General features: G+C 42.4%; 1 protein-coding gene across 2 annotated transcripts in view; it reads left to right on the plus strand.

Annotated features, from left to right (window-relative positions):
* Window positions 1-27912, plus strand: part of GABRB3 (gamma-aminobutyric acid type A receptor subunit beta3) — a 194666-nt gene that overhangs the window by 78211 nt on the left and 88543 nt on the right. The window contains exons 1-3 of one of the 2 annotated variants that reach the window (XM_052773770.1): window positions 3506-3715; window positions 3891-3982; window positions 4176-4243. In XM_052773770.1, coding sequence (XP_052629730.1) covers window positions 3636-3715; window positions 3891-3982; window positions 4176-4243 — 240 coding nt within the window. In that variant the 5' untranslated portion in view covers window positions 3506-3635. Of the gene's footprint in view, window positions 1-3505; window positions 3716-3890; window positions 3983-4175; window positions 4244-27912 lie in introns of those variants that run through there. The other variant, XM_052773769.1, reaches the window with a different exon arrangement.

A 27912-nucleotide genomic window follows, 5' to 3' on the forward strand; every position in this document is an offset into this window, starting at 1 on the left:
GGAAAAAAAAAACCAACAAAATGTGTATGGCATGGACATCAGGTCCTTAGTGACAGCAGTTTTGCTCTAGAGACCAGCCTCGGTGCTTGCTAACCCAGACATAGCTGATGAATCCATTGTAACCCCACTCACCCCAAAGACTTCTTTCACCTGTAGGCTTGGCAGGTGTGTTCTTCCATGCGTGTTTCCATCAGCCCAAGGACAGTCCTTTTGCTCCTTCACATATAATGCTGCCTTTGCAGTTTAGACTTACCCACTTTTGAAGTGGCCTTTACAATATTGGCAATGCTAAGGAAGAAAAGAATATCGCTGTGCTTACCTTATTCAACAAATTTGATCACGAGCATAGATCTTAACTGTCCAGTGGCTCAGAGGCTGGAACATTCACCAAAGTAGTAGAAATAGCGATGACTTTTAGTCCCTGAACTACAACATTTGAAGTCTCATCTTTTACAGGGATAATTTTACTGGGACAGACTGTAGGTTGGAAAAAGAGCAAGAGTGAGGATGAGCAATAATGGAGGCAGCTAAAGGGAGCAGAGAATCGGGTTCTGTTCCTTACAGCACTGAACGTTGATTTATTTTATCCAGTAATGAATTAATGAATTACTGGATTACTTATGAAGTAACCATACTTCACAGATAAGTGACAAACCACTAGGCCACAGAGTCGTGTTAACTCTTTCCCTCTCTCTCCTACTTAACTATTTGCTGAAAAGTGGAACATGTCAAACAACAGAGATGAAAACCTTACCCCGAGGTCCTGTAGACTGGGCTGATCTCAGGAGATACATCCTTGGGATTTTCTTGTATGGAAAACCTGCAGGTTCTGACTGGGTGCTTTGCTTTAGTGAATAAAAGTGCCCAGAATCGTTCCTGCCATGCCTTGAAATAACCTGTTTGCTTTTTGAAAGGAGACATTTAGAAGCCTAATTCCAAGAGAAAAATCAGGGTGGCGAATTTTGGGGCAGGACAAAGAGTCTGTTTCTGTGCCCATTTTTTTCCTATTGGCCACATTAAACAGCTCCCCCAAAGTCTTTGCTTCAATTATTTCCTTAAACACTCTGCACTGTGCAGGGCTTTGCTGGGTCTTACCTCCAGACCATTGCCACAGAAGCTTTGTTCTGGGTCTTTGCTGCGGACAAACCCCAAAGTGCCATTTTCACTGTAAATGCCACATTTCTCAGAAGTCGAGATGATTTTTACCTTTCACAAAATTCGTTGATCATTTATAATTTTTAACGTCTTTCTGTTACTGCTAAGCCTAAATGAATCCGAAGTCCCAAGAAACAAATGCTCCATAACCCCCTAGCTAATTCCTTGTCCCATCAGCTCCAGCCTGGATTATCTTTAAATTACCCACAACTAAATGGAAATGGTTGCTCTGAAAGATCAAGAAGAAAAATACTTAAATGAAGTGATAAAATATGACAGACTTTCCAGCACTGTTGATTCATTCCCACCTCAGATGTGTTTCCAAAGTACCAGGACAGCGTGTTAATCAGCAGTAGTGTTCTCTGAAATATTTTATTTCTGTTATAAAACCGACAATCTATTTAAGAAAAGTTATTAGTGCTTAAATGTGCTTTTAAACCACGTTAAATTCTTCACAAGAAATACTTTCTTCAGTGTTAATACTTTCTTTCAGCACTTAGGGTAAGAGAACTGGGTTGGTACCCTTCCCTAAATTCACTTTCTCTGAAGTCTTTGACGGAACTAGTCTTCAATACTGCCCATCCGTAGCATTAACAGCCCCCCCCCCCCCCCCCCAGGATCTGGGGCCCTCAAATCACTTTTATATATATATAAAAATTATTTGACTTTTCATTTTTGAGCCCTTGAGTCATGCATGCTTCATATCACAATTCTCAGGCTTTCATCATAAGCCTTATTAGTTTTTAAATGAAAGCTAAGATTTTCACTTACTTTATAATCATAGTAATTATGGCACTATTAAAAAATCCAAATATTGCAAGACTTAAAATGAAATCACAAGATTTGGCAACACTCAGTTTCTCTACATTTTTCCTCATTGCCTATAGGGGTTTACATTGTTTTTAAAACTGAGCCCGTTCCTTCTTTTATTGGAGCTTTATTATTAACTGCAACAGCAACAAGGTCAGGATGTATGCCATGGATTGCACTTGTCTTTCTTGTCAAGAATTTTTTGAGGAGAGACGAAAACCTATCCATGCTTTCTCACCTGTACACAACCCCAGAGTATTCCTCAAGTGTACATCCTTTTCCCAGCAGTTTCTGTAAGGGAAGAGGACATGTAGAAGGAAAAACAGGTGGTAAAAGTGCAAAAAAAGACATTGCTTTTCTCCCTTGACTACTGAAACGCTGTGCTCTGTCATGGACCAGGGGCCACCGACTGCAATGTAACCAGGATCAGGAGCTGGCTAAGAGCATGGTTACACCGTTGGTAGAGGATGGTGGAGAGGTCCGGCATGAGAAGGAGCTGGCTCTGGAACGAAGGGCAATACAGCCAAGTCAGCGTGCTTCTGTTGTTTCCATGCCGATTAGCCCTGCTGAAAGGACTAATTAACCTGGAAGGAGGTTAACAGGAATAACGCCTGTGCTGTCTCCACCCCAACCGATGTTTTACACCGATTTAAGAGCACCCACAAGCTCACAGGCAACGCAACGGAGAGCCGGCAGCTCTCGCTGCGCGCCCCGTTGGCGCCAGTGCAGTTTCCCGTCATCACCGTCCCACGTAGGGTTCGCCTGGCAAAACACGAGGACCTAGGTCTGTGTCGACGGCATCCTCACAGGCGTGCCTGAAGGGACCCTCAGGCCCAGCACCCGTACCCGCACACCGCACCTCCGGCCCTGTGCGGCTCAGCGCAGGGCTCCCCGCCCGGCTCCCCCTCCTGCCCCAGCGGCCTCCCCCCGGGCACCGCTCCCCGGACGCCCCGTGGGGCAGGCGGGCGCACCCACCCCCAGGTGGAGCCGGCCGAGGGGCCGGGGAGGGCGGCCTGCCCGAGGGCTGAGGCCAGGCCCGCGCCCCCCTCAGCCCGGCCGGGCGTCGCCCGGCTCCAGGCGGGTCCCGGCGGGCCGCCCTGGCCCCGCTCCCACCCCGGGGATCCCCTCACCCTCCCGAAGGGAAGGAGCCCGCGACGGGGGAGCCCCCCGCGCCTCAGGGTGGCCGGGGGGGCGGGCGTGCCCCGAGGCGGCGCCCGGGAAGCCGCCGCCCCCTGCTGCCGGCCCCGGCGAGCCCCGCGCCCCGCCGCGCCCCGCCTCGGGCTCTCCGCCGGGAGGGACGGCGGCGCCGTCCCCTCCCCTCCCCTCCCGGCTGGCGGGAAGGCGGCGGGGCGGGCGGCGGCGTGTGGGGACGGCGGGCGGAGGGGAGGCGGGCGGCCGGGCTCCGGCGGAGGGAGGCTTCCTCCGGGGCTCGGCGGCGTCCGGCCGCGGGGTGGGCGCAGCCGGGTGCGCGGGCGGCTCCCGCGGGCCGGGCAGCGGTGTTGGGGCAGGGGGTGGGGGATCTTTTTTTTTTTGGGGGGGGGGGTGTGGAGGGCGAAGAGAACGAGGGCTGTCGCCTCCGCCTCTTCCTCAGCGGCCAGCCGGGGCAGCCGGATCGCGGCGGCGGCGGCGGCTGCTGCTGCTGCTGCGCGGAGGGAGCGCGGAGCGGAGGGATGTGGGGCTTTGGGGGAGGCAGGATCTTCGGGATCTTCTCCGCTCCCGTCCTGGTGGCCGTGGTCTGCTGCGCCCAGAGGTAGGACCCAGCGTGCCCCGGCGGCGGCGCGGGATGCGGTTCGCCAGGGGAACAAGCTGATGCGCTTCCCCCCCCCCCCCCCCGCCCTTCCCGCTGCCGCCCCCGGCCCCCCACACCCCGTCCTCTGCCTCCCCCGCCTGACACCCCCCCTCCCCGGTCTCTCTCGCCCCCACAGTGTGAACGATCCCGGCAACATGTCCTTCGTGAAAGAAACTGTGGATAAATTGTTGAAGGGCTACGACATCCGCCTCCGGCCGGATTTCGGAGGTGAGTCGCCCTGTCCGGGCTCGCCGCCCGGAGCTCCCCCCCCCCCCCCCCCCGCCCTCCTCACCGTCCCCGCTCTCCCCGGGGCTGTCGCCGCTCCCGCACGGCGGAGCCGGCTCCCGCGCCCCCGCTGCCGCGGCCCCTCTCGCCGCCAGGTCGCGGGGCGGCGGCGGGTAACGGTCTCGTCTGCCCGCAGGTCCGCCCGTCTGCGTGGGGATGAACATCGACATCGCCAGCATCGACATGGTTTCCGAAGTCAACATGGTGAGTAGCGCGGGGGGGCCCGGCCGGGGCCGGGGCTGCCGCCCGGCGGGTCACGGCCGCCCGTTCCCCGTCCCTCCCTTCGCACCAAGTCGCGGCGGCCGAGCCGAGCGGGACGCCGAGCCCGGCCCTCTCCGCCTGAAAACTTTTATTTCCCCGGAGACTCGCTTTCCCCCTTCCCCCCTTTCCCCTCTCGCTGCCGGCGGCCGCCTCCGCGGGTGTGCGTGGCCCGGCCGAGCCCGGGGGTGCCGGGTCCTCCCCCCCCCTTCCCCTTCTCCTCTCGTTTCCCAGCCGGGCGCGGCCGGTCGGAGCTCGCTGGGGCTCCCCCGGGCCACCGGCACCTGCCGCGGCCTCGCAGCCGGCGGGATGCGGAGCGGAGCGGGCTGGCGGCGGCGGCCGACGGGGTTCCCGCGGGCGGTGGGGGTGGCGGAGGGCCGCGGGTGTCGGCGTCTCCCCGCTTCTTGAGCGGTTTAGGGCAAAAAACCCCAAACCCAACCCAGCTTGTCGGTGGATAAACTCTGACGTGCGCGAGTGTGTTAATTATCGTGGAGCATCTGGAGCGGGCGCGATTGCGCGCGGACTTTGGAGGAGCTGCAGTTGTGCTTCGCGAGGTGATACTGTTGGGGGGCTGTCCGGTTCACTGAGGAAAAGGGAGGTGTTTCTGCCGTTCGGTCCCCCGGTCTGTACAGTTCGGTGATTTGGGGTTAGAAGCTAGAGTTGCTGTTTCTTCTCCTAATCCTAAATCTCAGGTGGATTTTTCATGTTCCTGAGCAAATTACTCCTTCCCTCTGTATCTCAGATTTTTCCTTCTATTCTTCCTTTTGCAAACCTGAGGTAAAAAGAGCAGCCTACTCTGCAATGCTGTAGTTACATTTATGGCATTAAAAATAATAACCTGCATGTTTGGAAGCTGAGCTCTCTTTTAGTAAATGACACTAACACCGCACTATCCCCCTTTCAATGCACTGTTGCAGTGTTATGAGCTGGCATAGCTTGGCTTTATACGTGATCTGTGTGTTTTCATTAATCCTGCCCCTTCTTTCACCCGTTCTACCCGAAATTCTGAGAAAGAAACTTTCGCTCTACTTCCAATCTTTTAAAAAATGGTTTTAACAGAGATACGGTTACCTGTTTGCAGTTAAAAGTGCCACCAACGTCTGCCTTTCTACTCATTCAGGAGGGACAAATGGGATGGTTCTTACTTACAAGAGTTTATTTTAGGTTTCCTGCAAATTCAGGCAGCTGTAGAGACACCTCATATGTTCCCCAGGCTTTTGTGTACCTGTAGGATTGCTTCTCAAAAAAATGGAAGCTGAGTCTTTGAAGAGTAATTGAAAAGTCTGACTTCACTATCCCCACTGCCACCTTCCCCATCTTTGGCTATGCTTCAGACTTAGGGAAGCGCTACATTACACATTAAATTAATATATAACACTTTGTGTATGTGAAGTGCCACATAGGCAATAAATATCAGAGAAAGGCAGACTTGAGATTGGAAAGAAAATGAGGGGATGTATACTGCTTTTTGTGCCTTTTTTTTTTTTTCTTTTCCCAGCTGCTAGGTTTAAATAACAACTTGCCCAACCCACTGTAGCAGGGGTGTAAGGAAAAGTAAGTAATTACACTGCTTGTTATGCTGCTAGACTGGGTAATTAGATCTTGAATGATACAAGAGCTCCTCAGGAGGATGGGTGCCATCCTTTTCTCCCGGACAGTAAGCCAGCATAACAATTACTTAAGTTTCTAGCTGCCCCACAAGTCAGTGCCCACTGTTTCCCATTAGTTGCCAGAGCTGTAAAGTGAAGAGGTTTTTCCTGTGCCCTCTCATGGGGCAATGCAAAGTCTAAAAAACATCAATACAGATCTTGCAACAGAAACAAATACGTGTTTCTGAAAGGAGTTGCTAAAGTACTATTGTTACAAAACCTGTATTAATTTACTTCAGGAAAAATGAGCAGAAAGGGCTTCTGGTTGGTGAACACCTTACTACAACCGGAGTTTCAGCTGAGCTTGTCTCTTCTCCCTGTGAAAGAAGTCATCTTTGACTAAGCACAGCTATATTCAAGTACTGCCTAAGTTGATTGCTTCCACTTATTTTAGGTAGCTATACTGATCTGCAAAGATTCTTGAGTAAATATCAAGAAACAGTGAATAAGGATGAACAGAAGGAGCTTTTCAAGATTACTGAAGTATACATTCTAAGATAGTAATTTGGAGGGGAAAAAAAAAGTCACGGTTAGTTTGAAGACCTGAGGCATAGCTGTTGAACTTCATGCTGGTTACCTACTAAACTTTTAATCTTTGACATATTCTTTCATTTAATTCCAAGCAGATATTGTGAGCATTGACCTTTAGCCTCATCAGCTATTGAAATGTCTTACAAGAATTTCTCTCTATGAGCTGTGTAATATGGACATTAATTTCTTTGATTTAAATCTAGACATTGGTGTAACTTTTTATAAATCAGCTTGTTAAAATTCATCTCTATATTAAAAATAAAATAACCAGAGAATTAACATTCCTCAATTTTATGAATATAAATAAAAAGTTATTACAGCAAGTTTTTTTTATACTGCCTTCTAGGCAGCCTGTAATGTAGCTTTCAGTGATATGATGACAATTCTTTATAACAAGAATTACAGCTTGTATCATACTCTTTTTCTATTCTTAATCAAACTGTAGGCTTATATATAATATATTCCTCTGTGAATCTTCAGTTACCAGTTATTCATTTGGCTTTCCGGCATTTTAAAAATTTATTTGTGTATTTTTAGTCTTTCCGTTGAAAATTATTAAAAATCCTTTGCCCTCCATACATCCAGACTACCTGTAGCTATTTTTTTAGAATAGACTTGTTAAACAGTAATGTGCTTCTTTCCTCAGATTACATGGAACAGTTAACATTTTTCTTTAGATTTGATGCTGAAATGCTAAGCTGCATCAGGAGGACTGATACAAGTATCAGGGCTGCACAGCATCAAATTGTTTTACTGAAAAGTTCAAAATAAGCATTTTCTATTTGATCTCATAACATCGTGAAAATATTGAGTAGCATTATTGAAATTGTTACTCTGCTATACTATTTACATCATACTGAAAATACTTAACATTTATGAAGTAAAAATAATATGCTTTGATATTTATACTTTGAGTTATATATGTGGTAGCAAGAATGAGTTAAGGAAGTTGCGTGTAAGAAGTGCATTGTTCAAGGAAGGGCTGCGGTTTATTAATGACCTGCACATATATATGCATATATATGTACATCTCCATATGTGCTTTATTTCCCTGCTTTATCTATGCATGCTTTCCCATTATTATTTGCCTATTTCACAAATTACACCTTTAATTGGGTACTTAACCACCTACCTATTTTTGTGCATACCTCCAATAATTGCATTTAAAACTACTGTAAATGCCTGTAAAATGTACAGTAATGTACATCTCCAGATGCATTTCTAATCAATGATAACAGACATAAAACTGAGAAAATACTGTAAGTCATCTTACAAATAAAGAGTATGGAAGATTACTGTTGTCAGTTTTCAATAATTTAGCTTTATAATTTATCATTTAACGTGATTTGGGTTGATTATGTTCTGTACTTTCTGTGTTTAGAGGTATGTTTTGCTTAGATGATGTGAATTGGAAAAGATAGTTCTCCTGCTTTTTACTAGTCTGTCAGCCTATTTCCGATCAGACAGTATCCACAATTTGTGTTTTTTTTATAGTCTGATTCTTGTTCAACATTTGGTCTGTGAATCAAGTGTAATAGTTCCAGGCATATAATTTTCAAGCACCCAAATACTCCCGTAGCTTTTTATCCTTAGGAAGTTAAATAATCAATACATTGAGTCTCCAAATAACACCCTCTTTAAACTCATCATTACAGCTGGAAGACTAAGGTGCTGTGCTTTCATTTTACCATCATTTTAGGATGTGTTTTACAGTTTATGGGAGGTAAAGCTATAAAATGGATAGTGAAAACAAGGGAATCAGTGCAAAAATGAACCTTTCTTCTTAGAGATGATGTTTTGCAGAGAATAGTATGATCTTCTGTAAGAAAGGAAACTTGTACTACTGCTCTCTGAAGTGCTGTCTGCATTCTCTTTGTGTATAGAGGGGACTTCAGAGCTGTTCACCCAGGGTTTTTCAAAGGCTCTAATTCCGATAAAATTAAACCAGCAAAACCCAGGAGGCATCATTGGCTATATAGTCATCCTGCTGTTTTGAGACTACTGTACTCAGAAAATTAGTTTGACATAAAGTCAGACTATAAAACTTACGAGGAGTTGTTTCTGAAAAAGATGTAATTTCTTCTATGCTAACTGTAATTTTTTATTTTTACATATGCTCCATTATAAAACTGCAAGTACGCATATGGACTTCATTGGGTGCCTGCTGATTTTCAAAGCAATTTTGACATCTTTCTGACAAACTGTGTTGTAGCTGCCACTGTAAGGTCAACTAAAGTTCTTACTGAGGGCAAATATTGTCTACTTTCCTTAGATAGTGATGCATAAATAATTATTTTTAGGTGAATTAATTCATACTTCATCCAAAGTACTGAAGGTGCAGAACCTTCACACTTCCATTGGTGAGATTTGTCACATCTTACTTTCGATGTCTAAAAAATGGGGTGGGATTCAGTTTATGTAAGTTGAGATACATACAATTAGATGTCTAAGTGAGAGCTGGATCGCTAGGGTCTACACGTGCAGTTAATGGAGATCCAGAAAACAGTGTGGCTGCTTAGGCAAAGGTGTCTACTGTCATTTCAGTTTCATGGTATCATACTTGCCCTCCAATTTCCAGTCCAGGTTGGTGCGGATCTCTTGCAAGTCCTCTGCCATGTCTGTGTTCTCTGTGCACATGTGTTAGACATGACACCAGCTCCTGAAGTTTAAACAACTGAGTCTTATTCTTGTCAATAGAGGTGATGGAGTCCAGAGAGCTATTTATCTTAGAATAAAGATGACACTTTAATAGTGCTTCTTAGTTATTTTAGGTGCTGCCAGGTATCCCGTCTGGACTCCAGCTGCCTCTCCAGAAGGGTAGGGGACTCCCATAGATCCTGTGCTGAAACTGCCAGTCCTATGCAGGGGTCCTGCATAATCCGGGGCATCCAAAATGGCACCAGACACCCTTGCTTAGGCAAGTTACTTATTCCCTAGGTGTCCAGCCAAAGCTCATCCTCCAAGCTCCCTCTGGAATCAGGAGGAGATGGGCAGTAATTTGTAAGAGGTATCTTAGACATCAGTGGTGGTTTGTTTTTTTTTTTTTAAGATGGATGGATTCGTCTTTCTGGGAGGTGTCCATCTTTCCTGAATGGCTATGGAGAGAGCCAAGGCAACTTGGTTAGTCTTCGAGTGGCAGCAGCTAGGCACAGTGAAATGTAACCTATGTTTCCTATCATAAATGTAGCTTATATTTCCTGCCATAAACAGCTACTTTCTAAATACTTTGCAAACAGAATCTCGAAGTTACCTCATGCAGGAAATCATAACTGAGTTGTGACATATTTTGCTTTGAAGATTCAGATGGAGAAATTAAATGAGTTGTACTAATAGAGTGATTACATAATCATTTTTGTGGCAAACACAAGTTTTCTAGCTAGAATATGACTCGTGTGCAGTGCTTATAACTTGATCACAAGAGTATAAAATAGAATATATAACTTTATATACTGATTTTTGCTTTTATATATTTTATAATTTAATGTACATAGGGAGACTAGTAGATCATACTAAATAGATATGGCAGATAGACCATATAAATAATTTCATGTATCTGTATATATATATGTATGTATGTGTTTGATAGTTAATATAGGAAAAAAAAAAAAGGGAAGAAGGAGAAAGGAATACTGCCCAAGCAGGGAAGCATCTCCTGAGGCCGCATAGCCCTGCAAAGAGTGCTGTCGCTGTGCTGGTGATGAGCCAGCAGCCACCCATGAGAAGACGGCAGCAACGGGTGCTGCTCCTGGAGGACAGTCTATCTTAGCACGTTACCTGCTCTCTGGTTGCCAGCTGGCAACAAGAGCATCTTTCCTTCTAATCCTCTGTCTTGGCCCCATCTGTTTTTCTTCCTTGGGACAGTACCTGTGAAATCCCCCAGCCTGCCTCACTCTTGTCTCTCCACTCCTGTCATGTTTTGTAGTTCCTGTTGACAGAGAGAGAAGTGCTTGTTGCAGCGGCATGACAGGAGAATGACTCCTCTTTGGCCAAGGGAATTGATGACAGGCTTCTCCTTATCCGCAGAGGAAGGCGGCTGCTGTGAAGGGGAAGAAATACCTGCTTATGCACAGACAAGGAGGTAGTTAACGTTGCTGGGAGGTTGCAATAGGCTTTTTAGAAGCCAACTCCACAGCTGCCAGTGTTGAATCATCCTGACTTGGATGATGAAATAGATACAATCTGTGATGACATCAATCTGGAACAATTGCAAACATTTCAAGGGACAGCAAGGGAATTCGGAATGATGTTTTAGATCAGATTAGGGGAATGGCCCTAAATAAAGAAGGGGCAAGCACAAAGTGCTACATTTTGTAAGGAAGGAAGAATCCAGTATTTAAAGTGATAAAGAATTGGCTAAGCAGCAGAACAGAAAAAAAGGATGTGGAGGTTTTACTGGACCAGTCTGAAGCAAGTGAAAAAGTTAATCCAAGTCACAAGCGCAATACAATTGAAAAAAAGACACATTTTACTCTCGGGTACATAAATAGAAGTGTCATTCACAAGACACAGGGGCTTCTCTGTCCACCATTAGTGAAGTCTGACCAGGAATGCTGTGTCCAGTGTTTTTGCACTGGCTTTCAGGGAGATGGAAACAAACAGGAGGTGTAAGGAAGGGAAACAAATGTTTCTCATTAAAATAATTAGACAACAGGGCGTATGCGGTGATGTTGAAGTAAATGGGTTTGTTTAGCACTGAAAAATAGGATGGGGAGAGGGCATAAATTTCACAATATGTAGGAAGCTGGTGGTGAGAGGAGGATGATCAGCTGCTCTTCAGAACCAATTGAAGAAAGACCTGAAGAAATTAATTAATTGATTTCAGATTAGTTTTCAGCTAGCTACATTTGTTGTACCCTCTCCTTTGTTGCAGATTTTCAAGCAGAGACTAGAAAAACACCTCTTCCAATGGTGTTGCTCTTGCCTCTGGAGAGGCTGGGCTAGCTGATGCTTTGAGATCTTTTCCAGCACTGTGTTTCTGTGAATATGTGCTCTGATTTAATTATTTCTGTCACTGGTCCCCTGAGTTGTACACACAAGCGTGTCTTGGTGTGGTTTCGGATGGGCCTGCTGGTCTCGTGCTGAGGCTGCAGAAGATCAGGAGTTTCCCATAGGTTATTTGTAATATATGCCAGTGTCATAAGGCTATGCCATGCCATCTGAGATGTCATTAGTTACTAACTTTGTGTATGTATCTTTATTGTGTTCTCGGTATCTTTGCATTGATTGCAACAGGTGTCGCATGTATGTCCTTTCAAATATAGTGGTCATAACAAAAGAGTTACAAAGTACAAGGTCAGGACTTCTGTGCATGTAACCGTAAGTAAATTTTTACTTCCGTCGACAGCCTTTCGTCATGCCCAAGTCGTGAAGAAGTACACTGATTTAAGTTATACAGGAGTGGAAAATTGACAGAAACTTCATGGATTTATACCTACTCTATGCCTAGCAATTTTTCCCATTCCTTTGAAGACAGAAGAAAAGAGAGAAAGGGAAGAGTGATATTTATATGAAGATTTTTATTCATGCACTGAGTGCTTATTCAGATAATTTGATGTCTGTAGTCATATGGAAAGCTTAGCAATGTGATAAAGGCATTGCAGACAATCTCATGCTTGGCAGAAGACAGCATACAAACACAGGAACATTCATGACACATCTGACTAAAGGTCTACCCAGCCAAGTGTCCTGACTGATACTGGCCAGTAGTGGATGCTTATGGAAGAATAAAATAAATACGTTTTAATGCTTCCCTAGAGTACTCTTGCAACCGCCCATGATTTGTGACTTGAGACTTCTGAGTCTCAAGACTCTCAGAGAGAGGTCTTTTTGTTTAGGTGTCACCAGAGCATTGGGGTCATTCAGTAATGATACACTTTTCCCCACAATTTTAATTTTAATAAAGATTTGATTATATAAAGAATTTAAACTTGGGTAGTATCAAGTGCAATCCATCAATACTGAAGGATAATAAAAACTTTCAGTGGAAGAGGTTGAGTAATATTTAGCTACCATTAGGGGTTTTAGCTTATCCAGGACAAACTTGCCTTTTTTTCTCCCCTATGACACAGAGTCGTAAAAAATAGCTGGAAGAAGAATAATTTCAAAAGGAGAGTTCATTTAATATTTGTAATTGAATTTCACAGTTCCTTATAACTACAGATATTGCAAGGAAAAAATCCCCAAGTCTAGGCATGTGTAATTCATTATTCACTACTACGGATTTGAACCAATAATTTTGGCAAAATAATTTGTTCTCTCAGCAGTTAGGAACCGGTTACAGGTTGCTGTGATAATGTAACCTGCAATATGAATGTAATATTGCATACAGCAGAGAGGGAAGGTAAAACAGCTGTGCTGGGAGGTCTGCAGTTATACTGGATAATTGGCAGTTCAATAGCAGTTAATCACTTTTTTCTTTATACTAAAATGAATGTTGAATTTTCATTAGTTCATGGGTATGTCTCCACGGCACAATACAGCACTCTGCAGAGATGCCAGAGGCACCTCTGGTGCAGCTAGTACAGTTTCTGGAAGCTGTGAAGTTATGTCAGTATAGAGCTCTGTACAGGATGGTTGTATCAGTGGGAGTTCGGTCCTTGAATACAACTTGTTTCACAAGCTTTTAATAGGTTATCCAGCGTATGACCAGCATCCAGCCAGAGCTGATCATCAGAGCTCCCTTTAACAGAGAGAAGCACTTCTGTAAGACAATATTTTTTGTTCTAAGACAGGTATTTAAGACAGTAAGGATGACTGGCCCTGCAGAAGTGCCTGTCTAGAGGTGCTTACAGGGTCATAGGACGGAGAAGACAATGAGAGGAGTTGACTGTCCTAGGATAGATGCTCAATTTTTAGTTAATTTTAGGATGAATTCCACTATTGTTCCTCCTTAACCTGCCTTTTTGAAGGTAAGTAGAAGACTGTGCTGAACTGGTATGCAGTTGATCTTCAGCAGCACTAAGTAATATTACCCAGCAGGTTAATGCATGTAAAATTATGTGTACAGTTTGAACTGTGGAGGGGTTTTCAGGTAGACTTTGTGTGAGTCCTGAACTGAAATACATGTAAAACAGAGAAGATAACCTTTAAAAGCAAGCTCAAACCCATGTGATTAAAAATATCTCATCCCTTGCCCTTTTAATTGATATGTAAGATAGCCCCGCTATCATACTCTGCTGGTCTGTTAACCCTAAAGTTACTTGAAAGGAAGAGCTTAATTCCGTTGAGTCGCACATGGCTATTTCCTGATCACATGAGGGAAATTTTAGCATCTCCCATTCAGGTGGTTACTTATCCATCATAGTCTTAGCACATGAGCTCATTGCTTCGTTACAATGTCAAATGTTGAGTTGTAATCCAATTCACAGGCCATGTGAGCTTGGTTGGGCAGGGCCCTGCACTCTTTGGGACTGGGGTGGTGCAGAATCAAAGAGCTGAGGGCTTCCCCTTCCAGGAGCTGAGCTTGGCTGTGCAGGGAAGCTGTGCCCCTCTTACATTTTTCAGTGGGGAAATAAGTCTGGAAGAGTAAGAAATTGAATCTTGCAGGCTGAGAATGCTAAAATGTAAGCTAGTGGAAACCACTTCTCTACTTAATCAAAAGCTGTTTTGTAAGCAGATAGCTATTTTTCTTGGTGGTTTCTGATGCTACTGTGCCTTTTTAAATGCACTGAAATTTTGAAGTTGAAAATAATAGACAATACAAAAATGCATTTAAATTCTGAATTTTAGAATACACCAACTCAAGCTGGGAGTACTGAGTAATACAGTAAGTCTTTTTATTCATTAAAGATACAGAAGATGAACTTGGGCCTTTCTTCGTAATATACCACAATGATATGTCTGTGTTTTCTCTGCACCAGCAGTGATTTGCTTTAGCTTCTGACCTCCTGGGCTATTCAGATAATGACACTTGGCCTTTCTAAGCATTTTCCAATCATGTAAAGTAGGCTTTCTATTTGGATAACAAAACCATCTCCCAAACCAAGTGGAATTCTGCATAGCAAAATGTTAGCAGAACTTGCAGAATAGATATGACCCTTGATTTTGTTTTCAAAAGGACCCCGTAAGCTATGGATCTTCTAGATTTAAGAGCTGTGATGCTCCTGATAATCTGAAGAATGTCAAGTCTTCTGTGTTTGAGCATGGTGCCTGAGCTCAGGCATGCACTCATCATATATTAATCATCCACGTGGATTTTGCTGAGCATTTTCCCAGGTGATGCTTGGGTACTCGCTGGAGGTTAGCCCACACCAGGTCCATTCCCAGTAGGCAGCTTGGATGCAGCTACTTGTGCTGTGAAATAAGTAAGTTCATCTAGATAGAAACAAGCCATGCCATGCCATGCCACTTGTCCTTTGGACTAGAAAACTCCCTGGCCCACTTTATGTGCTAGGCTAGATATATAAAAAAAGTCCAATTCATTGCATCCATGTGAAGTTATGTAGTCACCCTTTCTAGTGGGAGAGCTGTGACTCTCCAGAGGGTGATACCTCCTATCTGACTAGCAGTATCTGTATTAGAAGATAACTCACTGTAGGGAGCTTGTTTCTTTCCATTCTCCATACAGGGAGCATGGCTTGGGCCAAATGCCTGTCTGTTAGGCTTCTGGCAGTAGGTGAAGTGAATGCCACTTACATGTCCTCTTGACTCTGCACTGCTGTCAGAGCTCTTGGTTTCTCTTTGAGGATGTCTTTTCTAGAGGTAGTACCTGGACAGATATTCTCTGCACATTGGGAAACTGCTCTCACAGCTGGTTTCTCGGGGACAAGCTCTGTCTCTTGGTCTTGCTTGCCTTCATACTCATTGATAGTGACTTCCCATGCAGAAAGCTGCGTGTTGAGCTACATCACAGAGCAGAAAGCTCTGGTAGATGAGCAATAGCTACTGATGGAGGGAAGAAGTAACTTGAGGTGGCACCAAGCCAGCTATGCTGTGCAGTGAACATGCACTTAAATCCAGATGGAGATGTTGTTCACCTCAGCTTGGGTAGACAACGGTCTTTCTATGGAGGGTTTCCAGAGTACTTGCCTCTCTTCATTAATACAGACTAAAGAAAGTACCAGAGTCCCCTACACAGCCTTCATTAGGCACCTAGAACGTAGGTGCAAGCTACTTGCCTACAGGAGCTGGACTGGACTTCATCTTTACCTCGTGTGACAGAGAAAGCAGGTTGTCCTTGGGCAGTAGGGGATTATGAAATGTGAAGAGAAGTAGTTAGCAGTACCTGTGTGTTTGTGTGATGAACGAGAGGTGATTAAGAGAGATCAATTTTAAGGAGGAAATATTTCATTTCCTTTTAATCAAAAAATGGTGTCCCCTTTGGCATTTCTTCCATGTTTTTCTTCAGAAGAATGGTTGAACTAGCTTGGGAATAGATTAGCTATTTTAAAAATGTTGATTATCTGCCTACAATTCTTTTTATAAACCTTCCCCCTTAAATGGACAGAAAAAAAAAAAGAGGAAGGAAAAGATGGGCAGTGAATTAGAAAATGCATTTCAGATAGTTGATCAGCTTATCTTTCCAGTAGACCCACTTTAGTCGCAGGCTCATATATTATTAACCTGACCGTAAAGTACTGCATCAAGGTTGATACTGTACGTCTTTCCCGGCATACCCATCTATGTGGTGTTAGATGCCTTTTGAATTGGATGCTGATGCTGTAATTTGGAAAGGGAAGCCAGAAGTTTGCATAAAGTAATCTTGTTATCCATTAGTGAAGTAGTTCTTTATGTTAAAAAAAAAAAAAAAATTAACCTCTGAAGAAGATCCCTTTTGCTTAGCCTTCCTAAAGAAATAATCTAGCCCTAACACTCGTGATGTTGTCCCTTTCCTTCATTAGGCACATCTAAAAGGATCTAATTTATAATCTTGCCTTATATGCCTCTAATTTACCTACAGAGACACATGTATAATGTCATTTAGTAACCTGCTGGCACAAAGGCTTCTATATGTGCAAAGTGGTTTAACTGAAAAAAGAATTATTCCACTGAAGTATACCTATTAATTCAACTGCTGGTGCTCACTGAACAGCTGTCTTTAAGACAGAAGTCATAGTAATTTGTTACTACTTTTCCCTAAAAGTCCCTGAATGATTTTTTTTTTTTATAGCTCAAGAAAGTGACCAAATCTGATGAGACTCCTGTATGAATCTTCTGCAATTTTTCTTTCTCTTCCTTCTTGACTCTTGAGTATTCACATCTATTGTGCTCTAAAGCAGGAGGCTGTATTTTTCATATCATGATTTTTCTAGTCCTTTTCCTAAGATGTGCAGTCTACAAAAAAAAAAAAATCTGTTATGGGAAAACCAGATCCCTCCCTCTCCCTGAAAACACTGCTGAATTAAGCTAAATACACACATAGCTTGCTATTTTCTGGCACACAATTAGCTAGGCCTTCTAAGCTTGACTGTAGCTGATGCTTCCTACTGTGCAGCATGGTAATAAATGAGTTCTAAAATTCTTTGCAACACTATATGCTGTTTGATTATAACATTTACAGAGCAATATCGAATGTCATCTGTACCCCAGTATGTGTGGCGTTGTTGAATCCTGTATGTCCTTTATACATTGATATGTTATTGTGACCTCCTTCATGATAATAAACCCAAAGCAAACCTGAAATAAAATGTTACAATGAATCTATTCTTAACGGCAGATCACTTCCGAGGAATTCGATTAAAACACAGCAATAATGCAGTAACAATGCTGAAGATTCAGAAGATGGATTTAGTTAATTGCTTCTAGAGGACACAAAATGAAATACTGCCTTTCAAAGATGAGTGATAAATCTTCAGATATATGGAAATAATGGGTGTGAAGAATTGACTAGATGTAATGTTGATGAAGGCAATCAAAGGATGAAAGTGTCAGGGTTACTTTTCAATCTGTCATTGAATTATGGTCATCTATCACTGCAACCAGATTTTGTCCTAGCTTCTACCAAGACTACTAGTGTATTTCCATCTTTTTCTCCCTGTTGTCCCATGCTGAATCTTCATGTCTGTTACTCTCTGGTCATCTTTTTGTCAGAAGTGTGATATTTTTTCATCAGTTCTTGCAGCACAACCAGCCCACTGCCAGTTAGGCTTTTTCATAGTCTTCAAGACACCCTTGCCTACCTCATCGCTCAATGCTCAGCTTGGAATCCTTTTCTGTGTCTCTTTTTCTCCTAGTGTGGCATGGCTGTCAGTACAGGCATGTTAATTTCTCTGAAAACAGAAAGTGCTTATTTTTAATGAAACTGTTATGCTATGTTTATTTATTTTGACTTGAATAGCAGGCATTTGTGCCATATGAATAAATATAAGAAGGGTCAAATCTTTAAAAGACTTGAGCGACCAGACCTTTGCAAAAAAATCCTCCAGTTTACTTCTACCCATGCTTTTGGTGTAGTGAGCCATTCTATAAACCGTTACTGTTTGTAATGGAGTTAGAAAACACAGGGAAGGAAGGTGAGAGGGGGGAGTTGTTCAATTTTTAGATTACTGTGAGATCGTAGTGGAGTGAAAGTTTGATTTTATTTGGTTATCATTGCTCAGCAGGGACAGGGTATGTTTATTGTTTTTCACAAAAACCATTGGTAACTAGGCAGTTACTCAGAAGGAGCTGTAGTCTCCACGTGATCAAAAACATGTATTCAGTATCCCTCCAAGACGCTTATTTTACTGATAGACTGAAAAAACTCCAGAGGAGACTGTTTTAGCCTATTATGTCATATCAGACTTCTTAGGAACACATTTTCCTTTCCAGGGAAAATACTGTGTCAAATTTGGCTATTACATGCAGTGGTGCAATTTCAGTGGTGTCAAAGAGAAGAGGTTTTGGCCCGTCTTCTGTCAGCTGTCACACAGACTGGCAGAAGCAAAGCAATCCAGTGCCAATGCCGATATCCTGACCATCAGCTTACCCCATTGCGTCTTCATAGGGTGGCACAAAAGCTCCAGACACGCAGATCTTCATGCTAAGACTGGAATTTTTGAGCAGTTGGGTATCATAGCCTGAATTTTTAGGTGCTTTGAAGGCGGAGAAGTGGCCATGCCTTCCATCCTATGTATATTCCCTGAAAAAGTGAGTATTGGAGAGTGTGTTAAAAGAACCAGAAGAATTATATGTAATTGCAAGGCTAAATTCCAAAAATACTTTGAATCTTTATTTCTTTGAAAAACTTTTTTTCAGACATCACCTCTGTTGATTGTCCCATGATGAATTTTAGGTCTTGTTCTGCCCTCTCCTTGTTTCTAAAAGCAGCAAAACACATAGCAGAACTGTGGCTGGTACTCAGTTCAACATCTTCATACAGATGTGAGTGGTATTACTTACTCCTTAGCTTTGCAAGAATATTGGCTAGAGTCTTCAAATGCTGATGTGTTTCTAAAATTTGCCCTTTTGCATTAATCACCCTCTGGCTTATCTTTGTTGTTATTAGACAAGTGTTCTCTTTAGTGGCCACCAACTGTAATGCCAGTCATGATTCCTGCTGATATATCGTCTAGCATTGCACTGTAAGTTTTATGTATGAAAAGGGGCTTTTTTAATCCAGAGATCTAGGAAACAGCCAGATCCTTTTCTGGAGTCTAGCTGTTGGTTTTTGTCTCAGTTCAAGATAATAAATAATAAGCTGAGAATTCTCCTTGGGCATGCTGTTGGAAATACCTCCCTGGAGCTAATACCCCCTTTCCATCTAGGTGGGATATGGAGAGAAGCTTGTCAGGAAGAGCAGAGGACAGAATGCGTGTGCAACAGGGTCTGTCTGACACTTAGATGACTTGGCAGCGTTGTATTTCTGTAGTCCTTGCTCTGCTGCAGTTCATGCTGGGAGCTGGCTCAGTCTGGCTGCTTTGGGATCAGAGGAACAAGAAGGTGATTTAAGACAAATTTTCCCATTTTTCCCTTCAGCTGTTCTGACTGTAAGCTCTACCTGATGAAGATTGAGTCACTACATTTTCAAAACAACATTTTCTTAATTCTTTTCAAGCAAAACTCCCAGTGAAAAATACAGAAACTGAATACAAATTTTTGTTTGACTCCGGGTCTAGTATCTACCAGCAGGTCCAATACCATTTTTTCTTGGTTTCCCTTCATAGGAATAAACAAACTAGAGCATTAGACACTGATAAAAGGGGAGAAAACGTGTTTTACTGATTATTCTATATTCTCCAGAGGCTCAGTGTCATTTAGAGTTGGTGTACATCCCAAAGAAGTTATTAAAGACTTTACAGTTCAACAGTTACTGCTGGACCACGAAGAAATATCCCAAGGAACTGAATTTCCCTGACCTGCGTTCGTGTGTGTGTGTGTGTGTGTGTCTGTGTTTCTTCTGCTGTCCCACCATGACTCTCAGCTCCTTCTCTTGACTTACACAAAACAGGTAGGGGGGACACACATACAGACACTGCTGCCAATAGGCTACTTCACGACAGTTTTGGGAAATGTTCCTGAGTACGGGAAGTCCAACCAACCTTACCAGTCAATTCTTGGAGTGCTTCATGGGGTGATTTTGGCCCCTGCCAGCTGGTGCTCCCTTGAAGGCTTCCCAGGCGCTGCTCAGGAGTCTGCATGGGCCAGAGAGGCTTCTGATACCCAGCTAGCATATAGCCACCCCTTTTTGGAGGGTGAGAAAGTCTAATAGTAAGGACTTGAGATGTTCTTGCCAGATGGCCTCAGTGCCAGAGTACAATGTTTAATATTCTAGTCATGTTTAATTCACTGGTAGAGACATAGCCATAGAGTCTCTTTGAGAAATTTATATACTGACCTGTAGACCTAATAAATGCAGCTTTTTTTTGTACCAGATGTACTGGCTGTACTGCATTGAGCCTTATTAAACATCCTCACTAAGCCATACCTGTTGAACTCTTAAATGAAGGTGAATTCTCAGCAGGAATTCAGAGCTTATGGAAATTCCCCACAGTTTTCTGTGACAAAAGGCTCCAGTGATGTTTGCAGTTCAGCTTTTCCCAAAGAATTTTTTTCTGAAGGAAGTGTGTGACTCCAGACTCAACAAGCCTCAGACGTATAGCTGATGCTGCACTGGCAGGTTGTCCCTGTCGGATACGATGGCCAGCTGCGTGGATGCCATCACCCTATGCTTTTCCTCCTTGGCACTGTTACAGCCTTTCTGTGATGCAAACTTTCCTTCCACTTTCCCTTGTAGGGCTCCAAAGAAATATTTGATGTTCAGTGTGCATGAGAGATGAGGGAGAAAATGTCAATAAAGTTGACACAGATAAAAATTTGTTTGATGTGTACTGATCAAACCAGGTAATTTTTTTTTTAATGCTATGTAGAATTATTTTGCAGGCTTTATGTTAACAAAAGTGGGAAACTGTCTGTTTTGGAAACACATCAGTGGAGAATGAAGCCAACTGACATCTCCGTTTATAGCAGCAATCTGTAAGATTTCCATTAAAAAATGCCTTCTCCACACTGAGCTGGTCGGACCTACCTGTGTGTTCTGCAGGCTGACCTTTGAGCCGCTCATGGGGTCCAGAGGGTCTGATTCTGCCCAAATGCGTCTCTTCTCTAGTGAAAAGCCTGACAAGTAAGATGTGGGTGGACGATAGATAGTTTACAAACCCAAGGTACAATACTGTACGTCTGTAAGGGAATTGATTACCAGAATGTCATGCTAACCATGCATTTGAAATAACTGTGGAAATTGCTTTTCGTTGATAGGTCTCAAAGTTCATCTGAAGGAGTTAAATAGTCTTATGGTGTGGGGCCACAGATGAGAGAGGAAGCATGTCCTACATCCTTCAGCAGACTAGTGACAGACCCTGCTGTCCTGAGATCTGGTCCAGTTTTTGGTGACAAAGGCTGGTACCATGCAGCCTAGTAGATGCAGAATGCAGCTGGGTGCCCCATGTCCACACTAAATGCTTCTGCTGAGAGTTTGCTTTGTAGAAGTAGCTCTGGTTTGGTTCAGTGGACTGCATGACAATTTATAGTTGGAGCTCTAGGTGTGTTTATGGAGAGCACGTCTCGTTTGGGTCCACCCGAAAGGAGTAATGTTGACATGCTCCCAAACAGCTTTGCAGCGTGAACCAAGGTATGGTAAGGGAGAGCAGTTGGCAGATTCGCTTCAAAAGCATGTTCCTGATTTGAACTACAGTGCTAACATAGGTAACTCAAAGCCATCCTAACTCCCATTTTTAGAATGAATTGTCATTTCATTTTGGGACACTGAAGCACATCCCCATGTGATGTGTTACTTGTTCATCACTTAATTAGCAACTAGTTGTGAAGTGATATCTTCATCTTTATTCTCATTTCTCTGCTGTTTACAAGAAGCAGTGGTAAACAGGTGTAAGAATTGCTGTGTCAGCTCATACCGTATGTCTCTCAGCCCAGTATCGTATCTCTGACTGGGGCTAGTATCAGATGTTTAATGAATAGCACAAAAAAGTGATACTTACCTGGAAAAATCTTCCAGCCTCCATGATTTTCAGTTCAGGAATATCTGGTTGCAGTTGGTTTCTTAATGCTTAAGCTAAGGGATATTAAAATAAACGATTGCTCTTATTTAGCTAATGTGCACCTAGATAAAGGATATCTCTATATATAGTTTTTGGCCACATTTTCCCTTGTGGATAATACTTTCTACAACATACTGTTATAATGCTTGTCGTCATCATTGTTAGTTGTGCTCATTAAATCCCCAAAGCTGTTCAGTGTTAATCACTGACATTGAAGTGTAATCTACCTCCATGCACTCATGCAGATTTCTGGAAGTTGCTTGCTTTCACCAACTGTTTCCTCTGAATGCCAGAATACTTCAATGTACAAACAGTATAAAGCAGTGCGTGTCTGTCTGCAACTGTAAAGGAGAAAAACTGTAAACTCTCCCCTAAATTTCTGGGCTTTTCTAGCCTGGAAATCTCAAAGCAGCAGTTTGTTTGCTTTAAATCACATTAGTCCTCAAAAATCTTTCTGAAGTAATGTTTGAATTATGCTATTGGGAATTCAAGAAGAGAAAATCCGAATGTCTTTGGATATTGTCATGGATTAATTTAAGTCTGAGACTACTTTTCCTCAAGCTCCTTTTGCCTACAATACTGAGTTCTACAGTATAAGGTATAGGAGTGTGTAATCCCCAAAATGAGAGTTTCTGATGACTTCAGTGAACTTTAAAAAAAGAAACCGTTATACATTTTGAAAGCTGTTAAAATCTGTATTTTTTAATGCAGAATAGGAATTCAGAGCAGTTGCAGTGTTCTTTCAAGAACTCGTGACTCCTCCCTTTCCAAAAAGATAAAGCTTCAGGACTAAGTCATTGTGAAATCTAGGACAGAAAATAGAATAAGTATTAAGTATTGCGTCTCTTGAAATGGACGATATATTTTTTATTTGCATCATAAAAAGGTGGAAAACGGGATATTTTTCTGGTGGTCAGGGCATGCTTGAGGCATGGCGCCTGGAGACACACACGCTTATTCAGGACTTGGTGATGAGTTCCCAGGTCTCTCAGATTAGACATAATCCGTGGTTCCCACTGCACACACAGACCTTTCACTGACACACAGTCTTAATTTCTCAGTATGTCCTTTCTCACGTTCTTCACCTCAGCATCTTCTTCACCGTTATCTACCCTCAAACCGGTACAGAATTTTCCAGATAAGTCAATCCTTGTAGTCTCAGGTATGCTGAAAAGCAAGAGGAGAATGGAGAGTGGGCACACAAAGGGAGAAGCTAATCCTCACAATAGTTTTCTCAGTCGTCGTGATGCTGCAAACTGCTCAAATTCTTCTCTAGTGGGTTCTTTCAAGGTCTTTCAAGACTATTTTGGCAGAATGACCAGGCGGTGCAAGAGAAGTCACATACATTCTCCACCCCTCCTTAACCACAGCCCTGAGTTGTCAGACTCCAGTGTGGATTCCTGCTACGATCAGATAAGCAGACAACAGACTCAAGGTGCCTTTCAAGGTAATTCTTATTCTTGCAGGGTACGAAGAACCCCTGTAGAAACCTTCCAAAAGAAGTCTGGAGTGCAGGGGAGGAGGACACCAAGTAGTAGACTTACTCTGATGTGAAGTCTGCTTTTGAGGCCTCTTCCAGATACAAACCATTAATAGAGCTGTGTGGGAACCAGACTGTCCACTTAATGGCAATTTTATTATTTACATGTTTGTTTTGGCCCAGAATCAACAAAAATTTAATATTTAAATATTTTCAATAGAACATAGTTTTAAAAAATATTTCTTGGGAGCAGTTGAAATGTTTTTTACCATAATGCTGATTTTTTTTTTCAATGTAGTGCTAATTTAATATGAAACTATACTGAAATATTTACTGAAATATTGCAACAAAACACTGATTTTCTTCAAACATATTTTCTAAATGACATTTTATCAAAATCAATATATTCTGGCAGACAAAGTATAATTTTGATGCCATAGTACTTTTTAGCAATGTGGAAACAACTACGGTGCTATTGGAATCTACTCATTATGGTGCTAAACGCTCCTAGCAAAGTAAAAGTGCGTGTGTAACAAAACTGGTGTCTGTATGCCTGCTGAAACTCTTTAGTACAAGTGGGAAAATAAAGACTTAACATAGCCTGTATTTGCTTACTACCCTGTAGGAGCAATGGCAGAGCTAACTCCAGGAATGCAGAAGTGTATTGAAGCCTGAGCTTTCAAGTTGTTATTTTCACTGTTGTTTTAGACAGCACAGGTAACACCAGTGTTTTAGCACATGATGATCACGCCTTTGCTTTGTAACTATGTTCCATGTCATGCTCTAGCAAATCTCTGCTTGAAATCAGTTTATTACATAGATATGCTTGGTCATTTATTTATTTGTTAACTTTTTTCCCAAAGAGGCTTCCGTGGAACAGTTTAGCCCTTCACAGTTGGGATCTAGTTGCATCAGGTACTTTCAGAGAAGTAAACATTACATACCTATTAGATATTTCTCTGAGAATTAATAGTTACAATCAATTCTGACTGACTAATCTCAAAAGACAGAGTATGAATATACCCTGTCAGGCAGACCTTTATGATCCTTTCTAAAGTTATATCCACTCAACAAAGGTCTACTGATTTTAGAGTATTATTTGCTCTATTAAGTTAGCTGAATGAGCATATGAAGAATACGTGGGCCAGCATTTGGTCATTCTCACTCTGGATAGGGCCAGACGCAAAGGGATGTTAATATCTTTTTCCTGATGAAGTCTAGGATGAGAGGTGTAGCGTTAGGACTGGTTATACCAGCCCGCGGTGTGTGTACAGATAGAACAGTGTATCCTTAAACATTCAGTAAGCTGGTTGAACTGAAGCTGCACCTGACTAAGTGTGTTTTTCAACACTGGGATTGTAAAAGTCATTAACTGATGCATGCTTAGATTGGGCTATTAATTCCTAGGTAAGACCAGGGGTATCACAAAAATCACAGAAAGCCCCAGACTCTCAGGATAGACTTATTACTGGGGCCATACTGGGATAATTTCATACTCCTCAAGATCCTGCTGTCATGCTTACAGTCCAAGCTCAGGAAAGTAGCTCCAGGTGCACACAGTGATGTGGCATCTGTAAAGACCATGTCATTGCATTAGAGTGATTGCTACTGGAGCAGCAAGTCAGTGTTAGAAATTACTCTAAAATAGAGACTGAATCTCCTGTTTGATGCATGATTTGGCCATTTATTTTTGTGATAGATTTATTTAATAAGTTTTTTTACACTTTAACCATCACAGAAAGTATATGTTTCATATCCTTAGTAACATATGTAGCTATATATAATAGTGAATTACAGTGACGAGGAAGGCCTTTCTTGAAGTTGCAGCATTTTCAGTGCTGTCTTGCAGTGAGACTGCTTGTAGCAAGCAATGAGCTGCCTTCTTGCCAGAACCTCCTGAATTGCTGCAGAAAGTTATTTTCCTCTTTTTGGTGCTGACGCATGGCATCCATCTCAGACGCTGGCCTGCTTCTTCTGTCATGCACCTGATGCAAGTGACAAGCTTGTTTCTTTGCTGAAAACATCCCATGACCCAACATGTGTGCCTCTATCTGCAATACCTCACTTCTGAAATTAGTGATACTGTGACATTTTATATCAACGGGGAATTTTTTTTTTTTGAAGATGCTGTATATCATCTCCACTATGAAAATAAGATGGTATTCCACTATGCTACATTTCACTAGTTCAGTTTAGATTCGATGCAGTAGAACAAAGTTATGGATCTCATTAATCACCCCTCTGTAGAACGCTCAGGTTTTGTTCAGGTTATTCTTTTTGGCATGTATTGCATTTTCTCCTTTTCATGTGAAATAGTGTAGTGTCAGGGTGGCATCACTTAACCTTTATTAGTTATATATGTGGGGAAAATAAGCTGTTTAAATTGACTGGAATGACGATTGCAAAATGCTTCTTAGGATCAATATTTTAGAAACATGTTGATTTTGGAATCATTCACAGAGGAATACAGTAAAATAGGCAGGCAAAAATCCCAACTTCAAAAATGTCTCCGTAGTGGCTACTAAAAATACATTAACATAAAAAATTATTTCTTACAATTTTGACTGTATCTTAACCACTGCGTTAGACTTCCAGTAATGTGTGCGTGTTAGGCTAAAAATAAACGTAAAAACTATTCATGTAGTAGTGCATAGACAAGCTGATAATTATTTATAACTTGTTGATTGCTTAATAGAACATCAGTCATCTGAGTTTTCTTTTTATTTTCCTTTAAGATACCTCATAATTTTAGAAATAAACAAAGACAGATTTTGAACATTTTACATACGTGTCCTGCCCTGTTGTAATTTAATTTTTCAAAATGACATTTTGCTGTTTGTATAGATCGTGTTTCTGCTTGAACAGTTCATATGCATTTTTGTAGTGTCTGAACTGCTTCTCCTCGTAAGGTAAGCATTTGCCTCCAAGGTACAGTCCTGTGTTGCACTCAGTCTTCTGCAAATCCAGTTAACATTTTAGAAAGGTAAAACTGTGGATAATTCTGTGTTCTCAAAGAGGAGTAAGTAAGATGAACCAACACTGAATGTTGTATTGTTTCACTCAACACTGTTTTTTATTCCTGTGCATTAAAAATACTGTTTTAAAGAGTATCCTTCTTTCAGACCTGTAGTGCTAGTAAAAGTGTTTCCATTCCCACTGTGAGCATTTTTTTGCAAGTACTTGGTTAAGATTATAGGATAAAAAAGTGTTTATTTTGATGCGTATTTCCTTTTAGTGGAATTGCTGAGTATTTTTTAATAATAAATTGGATGGCTGGAAGCCAAATGTAGAGAAGTAGCACTGAAAAAAAATTACTTCTTCCTTTCATGCAGTTTCACTATTATATTTAAAGTTTTCAAAGCCAGCTGTAGACTTCTACTTATTAACGTGTTGCAGTTAAAACTCTAAAGTATACTTTTTCATTGTTTTCACTGCAGAGTCTGATAAAAGTAATAGCAATTCTAACCTTCTCCCTTCTGTCAGTTATTTTAAATGGTCTTTTATACTTGGAGAGCTCATCATGAATTTCTAATGCTAGTGTCAATGAAGTTTGTTACAAGTTCTTGTACTGCAGTGAAATGTGGTGCATATCCTAATGCAGCGGAGCAGCCACTGGAGGAAAAACCCTCCAAATAAGCTGTCAGTGACTTCCAAAGTCCCAGAGCAACCCAAAGAGTCTCTGGAGGCTCTGGGTAGGTTTTCTGCTCTGGTAATTAAACACTATTTCTTTAATGTAGAGAACCTACCTTGATTATAGTCATAAATTCCTAATCCGTTTATTGTTGTCTGTTAGAAGAGTGGGTGATTTCTGACTAGAATTCTTCATTTTGGCTTAAATGTTTTTATTGTGTTCTTGAGTGAAGTATGAGCAAATGCAGCTTCACCTTTTGGGAATAGGAGCTATTTTAAAAAATAAAGTTGTCTCACTATTTTTATTTTCTGTATCACGAAGAAGCAGAGAAATGAAGAGTCATGGGGAAAAAAAAAAAAGTGTTCTTCCTTCAATCCTAAATCTGCGCTTCCACCAGAAATTAGATAGAGCTTGAAATGCTACCTGTCCCGCCAGAGCCACTAGATTAAATCAAGTAGGGATTACTTAACTCTGGCCGTCCACGCGTTTGGGAGGTCTCGGGAGGAGCTGGTCGCTGCGGCTGAGCGGCGCAGGGCGGCGGTGAAGGGAGGGAGCCTTCCCCAGGGCTGCCTGCTGGCGGGCTGTGGGGGGTTCCCGCGGCTGTGGTCTTCTAACCCCTTTTCCCTCTTGCTGACAGCACTGACCCCTGTATCTGCTTCAAAGAGAGATTGCCAACTGGAAAGGGAAGGAAGAAATAAAAGAAGCATCGCGGATGCTCTGGGTCAGCGTTGTCAGTATTCTGTGCTCAGCTGGAACATGCTTAGCCCCCGAAGGAGTGCAGCCCGAAGGCCCACAGTTTGTAATCCGGCTGCAGGAATTTCCTTTCGGTTCGTTTCCTGAAAACCGCCTCG

Source organism: Harpia harpyja, chromosome 22 (assembly GCF_026419915.1).
Source record: "Harpia harpyja isolate bHarHar1 chromosome 22, bHarHar1 primary haplotype, whole genome shotgun sequence".
Taxonomy (NCBI): Eukaryota; Metazoa; Chordata; class Aves; order Accipitriformes; family Accipitridae; genus Harpia; species Harpia harpyja.